At 38.1% G+C, this 12500-nt stretch overlaps 1 protein-coding gene across 6 annotated transcripts in view; it reads left to right on the top strand.

Annotated features, from left to right (window-relative positions):
* The window catches only part of LOC106873354 (E3 ubiquitin-protein ligase NEDD4-like), a 352751-nt gene that overhangs the window by 125357 nt on the left and 214894 nt on the right, over window positions 1-12500 (top strand). For all 6 annotated transcript variants that reach the window (XM_089347030.1, XM_089347032.1, XM_089347033.1 and 3 more), the window contains one exon: window positions 9304-9408. In XM_089347030.1, coding sequence (XP_089203156.1) covers window positions 9304-9408 — 105 coding nt within the window. The remainder of the gene's footprint in view (window positions 1-9303; window positions 9409-12500) is intronic.

Raw genomic sequence — 12500 nt, 5'->3', positions numbered from 1 at the left:
TAGACAACAATGGAGTAAAGTGTTCACTGGTTTGTTGAGTTGCTACTTAAATACTTAAATACTTAATGATCCTCATGTGAAATGCGTGAAAATAAACAATGTTAGCTTATTTAATTAAGCTTTAACAAATATTCATTTGATGGGTTGAGTCATTGGGAGGTGTTATGAAGTAATCTGTAACAAGGGACAGCCAGTATACAAGAGATACAGGATTTGAATCCCACTGGCATTTCTCTTCATATTTTCTGTCTCATGTTGTACTTGTAAATGTATTCATCATTTAAAGATCATCATCATCATCATCATCGTCGTTTAACGTCTGCTTTCCATGCTAGCATGGGTTGGACGATTTGACTGAGGACTGGTGAAACCAGATGGCTACACCAGGCTCCAATCTGATTTGGCAGAGTTTCTACAGCTGGATGCCCTTCCTAATGCCAACCACTCTGAGAGTGTAGTGGGTACTTTTACGTGCCACTGGCACGAAGGCCAGTCAGGCGGTACTGGCAACGGCCACGCTCAAAATGGTGTATTTTACGTACTACTTGCACAGGAGCCAGTTCGGCAGCACTGGCAACGATCTCGTTCGAATGTCTTTACACGTGCCATTCGGCACAAGTGCCAGGAAGGCGATTGCTTTAAGATACATTTTATAAATATGCCTCTTCAAGTATTGTAATTGCATGAAACCATTAGTAGCTCTTTCAGTTGCATATTCAATTTGGTGTGTTTGGGTGTGTGTTTTCCATATTAGTAAGGGTTGGATAGTTCAACAGGAGCTAGTGAGCCAGATTCACTGCACTAAGTTCCAGTGTTTGCTTTAGTATCATTTCTATGGCCGGATTCTCTTCCTTACTCCAAACATTTCTACAGAGTGTACTGAGTGCTTTTTATGTAGCATCAGCACTGACAAGCTCACCAAGTAACTTTCAAGACAAGACCCCTCAAATGAGTTAGAGAGCAGTGTAGATATGGACATGAGTTTGATAAACTTGCTTCCTAACCATTTGATCACAGGTTCAGTCCCATGGTGCAGCAACTTGAGCAAGTGTCTTCTACTATAGCTCTAGGTCAATCAAAGCCTTGTGAGTAGATTTGGTCGATGGAAACTGAAAGAAGCCTATCATCATCAGTTTAACATCGACTTTTATAAGCATGAATGGGTTGGAAAGAGTTTATTGAGGCAGATTTTCTACGACCTGATGGCCTTCCTGTCACCAACACTTACTTGTTTCCAAGCTGTTTCCCCATAGCCAGACATTTCCAATGTACAGAATATTTGGAAATGAATGACACTGCTTGTATGACAGTGACACTCATTTACAACTATCATGCAATGTCAAGACAAGGAGACACGAGCACCTACCCACTCATACCCCTTTATATATATATATATATATATATATATATATATATATGTATGTATGTATATATAGGCGTATTACTTGAAACTTTTGACGAAATAGAGGGGGATATAGCATCACATGATGTGGAAGACAACTGAAGGTTTCTCAGGGACAACCTGCTGAGGACCACTGACCAGATCTATGGATGATGCAAAGTCCCTTCTTGACCCAAGGTAACGTGGTGGTGGAACAATGTTGTTGACAGGGCCATTAGGGAAAAGAAACAGGCTTGGAAGGACTGGAAGAACAGTGGTAGCAGGGAATTGTTCAGACTGCCAGAAGGGAAGCTAGGAGACAGGTTTATTTAGCCAGAGTAAAAGCAGACAAGAAAAAAATTTGTCAATGTTCTGTGCCATGAAGACCAAAAACTTGAGGTATTTCGTGTTGCAAGGCAGTGTGAGAGAGAATCATGATGTCGTAGGAGAGAAATGTGTCCGCATGGATGATGGTTCACTTGCATTAAACGAGGCTGAAAAGAGAGAGGTTTGGAGACACCACTATGAAAGGTTGCTAAATAAAGAGAATGAATGGGAGAAAGAGAGTCTGCCGAATGCGACCCAACAGAGGAACCAGCTATCCGAATTGACAGTACCTTGGTAGATAAAGCAATTAAGGATATGAAGACAGGGAAAGCCCTCAGCCCATCAGGAATCACTGCAGAGATGCTCAAAATATCTGGCGGTGTCGGCTATAGCCTAGTCACCCCTATAGTTAACCAGGTGATACACGAAAGAGTCATACCCAATGACTGGTGTAGCAGCACCATAGTCAATTGTTATGAAGGTAAAGGTGACGCTTTAGATACAAATAATTACAGAGGTATCAAGTTGTTGGATCAGGTAATGAAGGTCACGGAGAGGGTCATAGCCCAACTAATTAGGGAGAGAGTCAGTTTAGATGAGATGCAGTTTGGGTTTGTGCCAGGGAAGAGCACCACTGATACTATATTTCTGGTAAGACAGCTGCAGGAGAAATACCTAGCCAAAGATAAACCTCTGTACCTGGCTTTTGTTGACATGGTGAAAGCCTTTGACAGGGTCCCCCAATCCCTTATCTGGTGGTCAATGAGGAAACTAAGGATAGATGAATGGTTAGTGAGAGCTGTGCAAGCCATGAGGGATGCTGTCAGTAAGGTGAGGGTTGGCAACGAGTACAGTGAAGAATTCCGAGTAGGGGTAGGGGTCCACTTAGGATCTGTCCTTAGCCCCTTATTCATCATAGTCCTGCAGGCAATAACAGAGGAATTCAAGATCCTCTATGCTGATGACCTTGCTCTAATTGCTGAATCACTATCAGAACTAGAGGAAAAGTTTCAGGTGTAGAAGTAAGGATTAGAATCGAAGGGCCTTAGAGTCAACCTAGCTTAATAAGTAGGAAAGCAGACAAACCACAAATCCCTTCAGGTAGATGGCCCTGCTCAATCTGTAGAAAAGGTGTAGGTAGAAACTCCATAAGATGTACCTATGGACACATAAGAGGTGCAGCAATATCAAAGGAAGGCTAACTGGGAAGATAGTTTTTGTATGTGGCAAATGCTCAGGTGCTATAAACACTGAAGATGTGCAGAGAACAGTTTCTGTCAAATTCCAGGAAGAAAAACTACAAGTAGTTGATAGCTTCTGTTACCTACGTGACCAAGTCAGTAGCAGGGGGTGGATGCTCTGAAAGAGTAACTTACTAGAATAAGAATAGCCTGGGCAATGTTCAGAGAGCTCCTACCTCTGCTGATGAGAAAGGGCCTCTTGCTCAGAGTAAAAGATATACTGTATGACGCATGTGTGTGAACAGCCATGCTACATGGCAGTGAAACATGGGCCATGACTGCTGAGGACATACATAAGCTTGCAAGGAATGTATATGTATGCCGCCAGGGAAGGTAACTGTACGTTTCTTTCAATTTCCATCAACCAAATTCACTCACAAGATTTTGGTTGACTCAGGGCTATAGCAAAAAACATTTGCCCATAGTTCCACACAATGGGACTGAACCCAGAATTATGTGGTTTAGAAGCGAACCTTTTACCACACAGCCAAGGTTGACTCTACCTTTCACCCTTTTGGGGTTGATGAAGTAAGTACCATTCAAAAAAACTGATGGCCCTATGCCAAAATTTGAAACTATTATGTATTGCAATAGATCAAGCCCGGATAACCTATTCTGAGAAGTGGGCTGCATGTGAGCTGGCTCATCATCAGATGGACCTCACTACTAAAAGAATTAGGGTAATTTTTAATGACAGATGCCATTCGGAAAGTTTTATGCGCTGCAGTTTGCCCACGATTGCAATAGTTCTTTGTTGTAGATATATGCACAACTGGTGAAAGAATGTGGTATTTATACAGAAACCGATTATAATAGTTAATTAAATCACAACTGTTGTCTTTCTAAATGATTTCTGTTAATTGCTGTGATTATTTGAAGTTTATTTAGTAGTTTGGGTAGGTTTGTGGTTTATATACATAGTCAACGGAATTTTGATAGAGAGGTGTCAAAATACACGTGTGTGTGTGTCTGTGTGTACGTGTAACATGAAATTTGATTCAAGCAGTTGTGAAATAGATATGTATACTACTACAGATATATATATATATATATATATATATATATATATATATATATATATATATATATATATATATATATATATACACACACAATTAAACCTTGGGAGAGGCATTATGCCGGTATCCACATCAAGAATCTTGCACACGAAATACACATACGAAATATATATATATATATATATATATATATATATATATATATTTATATATATATGACGGGCTTCTTTCAATTTCCGTCTTCCAAATCCACTCACAAAGCTTTGGTTGGCCCGGGGCTAAAGTAGAAGACACTTGCCCAAGGTGCCATGTTGTTTCTAGTAAAACAGCAGCAGCTATCTATGGTGGTTCATTAAATTGTCTCTACCAAATTTGTCATCACCATTTGGTGCTTGACTGTTTTTAGCAGAGCCCATTCAGTTGCAGGTTTTTGTCCTGAGGATAAGCTAAGATTCGTGTTTCCTTCGCCCCTTTTCCCACTAACAATCTTAGAAAAAAATACAACGAAGCCGACACGGTTTTCTGTTCCTCCTCTCACTAATCTTTTAGCAAAAATATCCTATAGTAATAGTTTAGTGTAGTTTGAGTTATTTCCCCTACATCTTAGATCTCTCAACTTCAAAAATAAATTTTGGTTTAAAATTTTCCTTCTTTCTTTAAGTCAACTAAGGTCTTGGTAAATACGTCGAACCTCTTTCCTTTTTCTCTTTTTTCTTTCTGCAAGGTGGGATTATGTCTATAGTTTTTTAAAAATTTATTGTTTTTTTTTTTAATTCAGTAATTCGTTATTTAGACATAAACTTTTATATATATTTTCGTCATCTATAGGATGGAAACAGCCGTGAAAATGATTAGAATTTGTTATATTTTTTTACCGGTAATGCCTGAAATAAATATAAACAATGTGATTAATGGTCCTATCCTTGGTTATTACTGCAGTGTTAATTAGAATGTCTGTGAAATCAGCCAACGAGAATCTATACATAGGTCTATTAGTTTAGTTTAGCTGGTAGTAAAAAAAAAAAAACAAGAATTAATTTATCTTTCGTCAAGTGAAATAAATGGATATTGAAAATTTATTGAGCTGTTGTTGATGATGTTGAAGGTGGTGGTGGTGATTGTTAAGATGATAACGCTAACATCAATTGATTAATCCTAGTCAAGGTCAAAACCTAAAAGAGGTAATTGAAACGACTCAAGTTGACTAGATTTATACGCCTTAAATTACACGGGCTTATTTCTGTTTTATTTTTAATTACTTTTTATTTTAAATTTCTTGTTTCATTACCTGCATCATAGTGACCTTGACCTTTCTCTAATTATGACTTGTAGTATTTGAAATCCGAAGTCAGTGAGTGTATTTAACGATGATATTATTGTTTAATACATTCGCTTCGTAGGAAGATTAAATTATTCACGTCAAATGTTGTTAGGGCAGTTTTGAACTGTATTTTCTGGTTCTGAATTATAATAAAGTATGTCAGTTTTGCTGCCTACGTAATCATATTAATGCCAGCGGTGTTGTATGTGAGAGCATATTGGGCTTTTCGGTACAAAACTCTGTTTACAACTTAAAAAACATAGTGAATTGGCTGAGTTGTCAGAACGTCGGATAGAATACCTAGTGGTATTTGTTTTGCTTCTTTGTGCTCCAAGAATCTTGCCGAAGTTGACTTCGCCTGTCATCTTTTGGAATTAATGCAAAAATAGGTGGGCAAAGTGCCTTGTGTTATCTCATCCGGCACCTGACAACAATACCTGTAACCATTTCCTAGTGCCAAACTGTAGTGGCCCACGTAGGCGATCTTTGACTTGAATAACGTCAGTGATATATTGAGAGGAGACTTGTATGAGTGGTCAGTAGTCAATCTTCCATAAAAAATTTTTTTTTTAATTCTCTAGGCTTGTGCATGCATGTACAGATGTATGATTAACTGCCAGAGGCCTTAGTGAAAGGGGGTTGAAGACGCTTATGTCTGTGTTGATATTGTCTCTGTATAGATTGGAAGATCAAAGCTGAAACTATACTGTGCACGGGTCATGTGCATTATACTGTACAGCAGAAATAACTGAGCTCGATCTGCAGGAAAGATTATAAGAACTTCAATGGACGAACTAACGTTAACTACACTATTACTCTGTTTCTGTCTCCACGACCATCCGATCATAACTATAACTCTATCTTCACTTATCTCCCTTCCAAGAATTATTGCACCTTCTCTCTTCTCCTTTGATTATACTGGCCACTTTGAGCTTTTAACCTTGCAAGTTACCAGGTAATCTTTACTAGTGTCGGGGCCTTGAAAAATGCACCCAGTATACATTATAAAGTGGCTGGCATGAGAAAGGGCACCCAGCCTTAGAAACCATGCTGAAGTAGACAGAGCATGAAGCTCTAACCCATGCCAATATGGAAGATGAATGTTGAAAGATGATGATGATGATAAACAGTGTCAATAGATGTAAGTGATATAAACAGTAGATATAGCATCAATATGTAATGAGAATCAATGAGCTGTTAAATGGATGAAAAAGTGGGTATTAGGGAATAGAACATACAATGGAGTTGAGTAGGGATTAGGAGGACTTGAGTAGGGATTAGGAGGACTTGAGTAGGGATTTTACAAGAGAAAATCTTTTGCAAGATACTTATCCCTTTGCAGATTCCTTTCAAAGAATTTTAACATGGAAACAGACATTAGATTAGAGATTTAATAACAGCATACTTTCAACTATTGGGAACTTAGTCTTAGGTCTGTTGTGAACCCCAGAACTCATAAAGGCTTGGTTTCAGTGGCATATACGTGACTGAGACTAAAACACTCCTGAATGGGATGTCAGTCTGTCATGAGGTTAGCCCTCCAGTTGTTGCTGAAACTCATTTACAACTGAATAGACTGGAGCAACATGAAATGAAGTGTTTTGCTCTAGAAAACAATGCACTGTTCAGTGCAGGAATTGAAACCATGATTTTATGATTGTGAATGCAACACCCTAACCTCTAGGCCACAGCACTTTCTAGTGTGAATTGCTCAAAGTACCCAGTACTCTCTCACTTTATAAAGTGGTTGGTGTTAGGAAAAGTAGCAAGCTATAGAAACCATGTCAAGGCAGACATTGGAGCATGAAACAGTCCTCTAACTCATCAGATCCTGTTTATCCATCCAAATGATACATGCGTGGGTTTTTTTTCCCATTTTACTTACATTATTGCAACTTTGATTATCTCTGGAATAACTTTCTGCAAGATAAACTGATACTTTCTTAATTAGAAGCATCTTTTGTTTTTATTAAATATTCCTTAGCTCAGGAAGCAGGCTGGCAGCATGTTGAATAAAATACCTAGTTGCATTTCTTAACTCTTTACATTCTGAGTTTAAATTCCACCAAAAAGTTGACATTGTCTTTAATTGTTTTGGGGCTAATAAAATAAAATACCAGTCAGATACTGGGATCAAATACTGGCATCAGTGTGATCAACTTACTGGCTCCCCACAAAATTGCTGGCCTTCTGTGAAATTTTGAAACCATTAATTATTTTTTTAGTCTGAGGAAGCATGCAGTGTGGAGCCTGCAACCTGGTTACATTGATATAATTAAACTTACATTATCTACATTTGACGGATATTCGTCCTCATCTTGTTTGTTGTTAACACAACGTTTCGGCTGATATACCCTCCAGCCTTCGTCAGGTGTCTTGGGGAAATTTCGAACCTGGGTTCTCATTCCTATCGATGTTACTATTATTATTATTATTATTATTATATTATTATTATTATTAATCAGGTCGCTGCCGTGAATCGAACTCGGAACCTTGGGGTTAGTAGCCCGCGCTCTTAACCACTACGCCATATGCCCATGTAGATAATGTAAATAATGTAAATAATTCCTCATCTCTTAAATATAGAACTGTATAATTAAACTTTAACTTAAACTCTGTAGGAGAATGATTGGAGACCATACATGAGTGATGGTGGTGGAGAAGAGCAATTGGTTTTGTTTAAATATGAAAGCAACCATTTGAATGTTTAAGAGTAATTCAGAGGTGCTTCACTCTCAATAATTCTTCATCATCATTCTAGGCATTCACCTTCTTGTGAATGCCTGCTTACCTGGTGGTTATTTTAACTGTGTTAAGTTGATCAGGAGAGTAAAATATGCTTTTGAGCAACACATAGCCAACAATATCTCATGCCTTCCTTTTTGCAGTTAAGCTTTCAGATCCCTTTTCGAGAGGATATCTACAAACTTTGTACAGTCATCCTCATCACCTCTCTTTAACCAAGATAGCATTGTAATCAGTACCTTTGCTAAAGACGCTGTTGTATTTTGATTACAAATTCCTCTCAGTTCATTACTTTCTGAAGCTCAGTCACTTGATCATCTTACACATGCAGTTCAGAAATGAGAAAAATCATCTCATTTCAGCCACTCAGTGAAAAAGCAATTGCAATTATATTCAGTAGCAAAAACATTGGCCATCATCATCATCATCATCATTATCATCATGATCATGTCTACATTGAATGTATCAGATGAATTCATTGAGGAAGATGTTCTACAACTGGATGCCCTTCCTGTTGCCAACCCTCACCTATTTCTAAGCAACATAATATTTCCCCATAGGGATGCTTGTTTACAACCACCACATGATGTCAAAACAAGGGAATACACACACACACACATACATTTACAATTTTCAGTTTTTGCCTACTAAATCCACTCACAAGGCTTTGGTTGACCCTGGGTTATAATAGAAGACACTTGCCCTGAAACTTTATGGTTAGGAAGCAAGCTTCTTGACTACACAGAGCTACATATGCACCTTAGTCATACCTGTGCATGTGTGTGTGTGTGTGTGTGTGTGTGTGTGTGCATATAATATAAAAGTTATTCTACAGAAATTTGTCATAATTATATAATTATATTTGGAGCCACAATGGCCTAGTGGTTAGGGCAGCGGACACGTGGTCTGAGGACCGCGGTTTCGATTCCCAGACTGGGCGTTGTGTATGTTTATTGAGCGAAAACACCTAAAGCTACACGAGGCTCTGGCAGGGGGTGGGGGCGACCCCTGTTGTACTCTTTCGCCCCAACTTTCTCTCCTCTTTCTTCCTGCTTCTTGAGTAAAGCTGCGATGGACTGGCGTCCCGTCCAGCTGGGGGGAGGGGGGAACACATACGCCATAGAAACCGGGAAACCGGGCCCATGAGCCTGGCTAGGCTTTAAAAGGGCACATAAATAAAATATATAATTATATATTCTTATTAAATGTTTAAATAAAGTTTTTCTTAAAATTCCCCATTTAATGGTATCATTTTTCTGTTCTTTCCAGAGTCAGCTCATTCCACCAAGACAGCCCTCTGGTTCTTCACGGATATTTCAAAAGAGCTCAAAACGCCGCCAATCTGCACCAGCATTAGGACTGTCTAATTCACAAGTAAGACAATAATTGCTTTGCTTCTTGAAATAACGTTGTTAATATTTGTACATTTTAAAAGTTTACTCAATACAGGCTCACTTGTAATGTCTTGTTTATATTGTGGTATGTAACACAGACTGTTTTAACTCATCAAATATAACTGATGGTAGCACAAGTGAATCCAGAAACCAAGTTTTCAGGGATATAATGGTTGTGTAGTTAACTCACAAGTCACCTTCTGTGTATCATACTAAATGTAAATGTAAACCATTGAAAGGCTTGATGCTATGGTATTTGTGTGAGAAAATCTTTTCATAGATACGTTGTGTTAAAAACACATTATAACAGAGTGATGTGAACATCATTGCAGAAAGTAGGTAGCTCATGAGAACACCAGATGCATTTCACTGTAATTGGGGCTTGTCAATTCCTTGCACCAGTTTGTGACATGTTTATCAAAGCATGGGTTTTATCTAAGCGCCCATGACTTTTGGAAAATTTTTTCATGCTCAGAATTGTTGGAGCATGGAATAAACTACCAACATCAGTTGTCAGGATACCGCATCCTTCAAAAATTCCATGCTTCCTAAAATTCACCAGCACATTTCCTAATGTGCCCATGTATCCTTTCTTCTTTATGGCTCTTTTACTGTTCAGTTTTCTGTCTTGTGTTTTATCCTGTGTTCTATGTATGCACTAATTAGAGATAAATGTGCACTGAGCCTAAAAGATCTAATTAGAAATATTTATGCATTAAGAAAAAGACAACATTGACTAATATTATTTTAATAATTTAGTGAAGTATGGAAGAAAACTCTAAACATGTTCTGGTATTATTGAACTTCCTCAGTAAAGGATAGATACCATTGTACTTTACTGGCTTTGTTGAAGTAGTGATGGGAGGCTCAATGAAGAGATGTACAAAATTGTATTGTTGTAGGTATGAACATTTACAAATGTTATCCAAGTGAAGGTGCATGGCTTAATGGTTGAAGTCTTTGGTTCATAATAATAAGATCACATTCAGTTCCTGGGTTAGGTGACAGTGTGTCCATGAGTAAGACACTTTATTACTTGTTTACTCAGCTGAACAGGTACCAACCAAGTGCTAGTGCAGCCCTCTCTCCCTTCAGCTGTCACACCTCTGAATCAGTGGTGATGAGAGCTGAGAAATATCTGTCTGTTTGCAACTATATAGCGACTTAAAATAAGTAAGAACAACATGGAACAGGCCATCAAACCATACTTATTTGTGATGGCTGACTACTGTTTTTTATTTTAAAAAATTTTTCTTGAACCCTAGGCCACATATGCCAGGTTACCTGGTTTCTATAGTATATAAGTGACAAAGATCACAAAGGGTTAAAATATAAAAAAAGTGTATTTGATAATGTAGTCATGGATATACATCATCATTTAATGTCCACTTTTCACATTGGCATTCTTTTATCTATTAACTTTTACTTGTTTCAATCATTAGACTGTGGCCCTGCAGGATACTGCCTTGAAGAATTATTAGTCAAATCTATTGACCTCAGTACCTACTTTTTTAAAGCCTGGTTCTCATTTTGTTGGTTCCTTTTGTTGAATTGGTAAGTTACAGGGACACACCAGCACCAGTTGTCGAGCAGTGGTGATGGTGGGAAACATAGGCACAAAGACACACAAACATAGACATTATATATATATATATATATATATATATATATATATATATATATATATATACACATACACACACACACACACACACACACACACACACACGACGAGCTTCATTCAGTTTCCATCTACAAAATTCACTCACAAGGCTTTGGTTGGCTTGAGGCTATACTAGAAGACACTTGCTCAAGATGCCATGCAGTGGCTGGGAAGCAAGCTTCTTACTCCCCCCCCACACACACACTGAAAAAGTCATAGCTGGAACGCCTTTGATTGTATATCTGGTCAAACAGGACGGACCTGGGGCTAAACAACAGCAGTAGATTTGAGTCAAGCGTTTAGCTTGGCCATGTAAGATAGATATAGCAAAATGATTTCACTTAAAACACTTGAAGATTACTTTCTCTATCAAATTATACACATCTGGCTTAAAAACGAAAAATACATCAGATAATGTTGCCTACAACAAGAAGCAAAAAAAAAGAATTTTTTTTTCAATCTGGCATTGGCTCGATCGGAATGTCTTGAGTCGTAAGATTGGATCATAAGTATGCTATTTAATTTTAAAACTTAGTGTTTAGACAAAGTTACACAGGTAGTTAAAGTGTAAGGGAGAAAACTCAAAGTGGCTCTGCTATGTCAAAGCGAAACGCATTAGATTTAGTTAATTCCCTTGACAACTTTGAGTGTAGAGCTATTTTCAGTTGTCTTCTGCTGTTACATATATCTCCACAGAAATATAATAGAAGATCGGGTCAATATATACTCGAATTTTAAAAAATCTTTTACTTGTTTCAGACTTTGGATTGCGTCTATGCTGGGGCATCGCCTTGAAGAATATTTAGTCGAAGAAATAGACCTTAGTACTTTTCTTTTAAGCCTAGTACTTATTCTATTGTTTGCTTTTACTGAATCGCTAAGTTACAGAAATGTAAACACACAACTCCAGGTTGTCAGAGGTTGGTGGGGTGCATACACACACACAAACACGCAATGGGTTTTTTTCAGTTTCCGTCTACCAAATCCACTCACAAGACTTTGGTCGGCCCGAGGCTATAGTAGAAGACACTTGCCCAATGTACTACACAGTGGGACTGAACCATGTGGTTGAGAAGCAAGCTTCTTACCACACAGCTATGCCCTTGTATTCTTCAGACGTTGATATCTTTGTAGGTATCTCCATCTTAGTATAAAGTGAAATTGTAACAACTTTGGCCACTAATGATAAGCTGTTACACACACAGCTATATATATATATATATATATATATATATATATATATATATATATGGTGTAGTATATTGCCACTTAAGTGTAGCTGACCCCTAGGGGTGGATGTTACTATTGCTTTTAGCCCCAGGAGGACATCTCCTCCAGCTGGCTTATCGACACACTACTGTGTCCTGTTTGCCAAGGGAAGTTATCCCTCCCATCATGATCTGTAGCAC

This window comes from Octopus bimaculoides, chromosome 2, assembly GCF_046866305.1.
Source record: "Octopus bimaculoides isolate indiv1 chromosome 2, ASM4686630v1, whole genome shotgun sequence".
NCBI lineage: Eukaryota > Metazoa > Mollusca > Cephalopoda > Octopoda > Octopodidae > Octopus > Octopus bimaculoides.
Note: the sequence above shows the minus strand (reverse complement) of the source record. Positions and strands in the feature narration are given on the sequence as shown.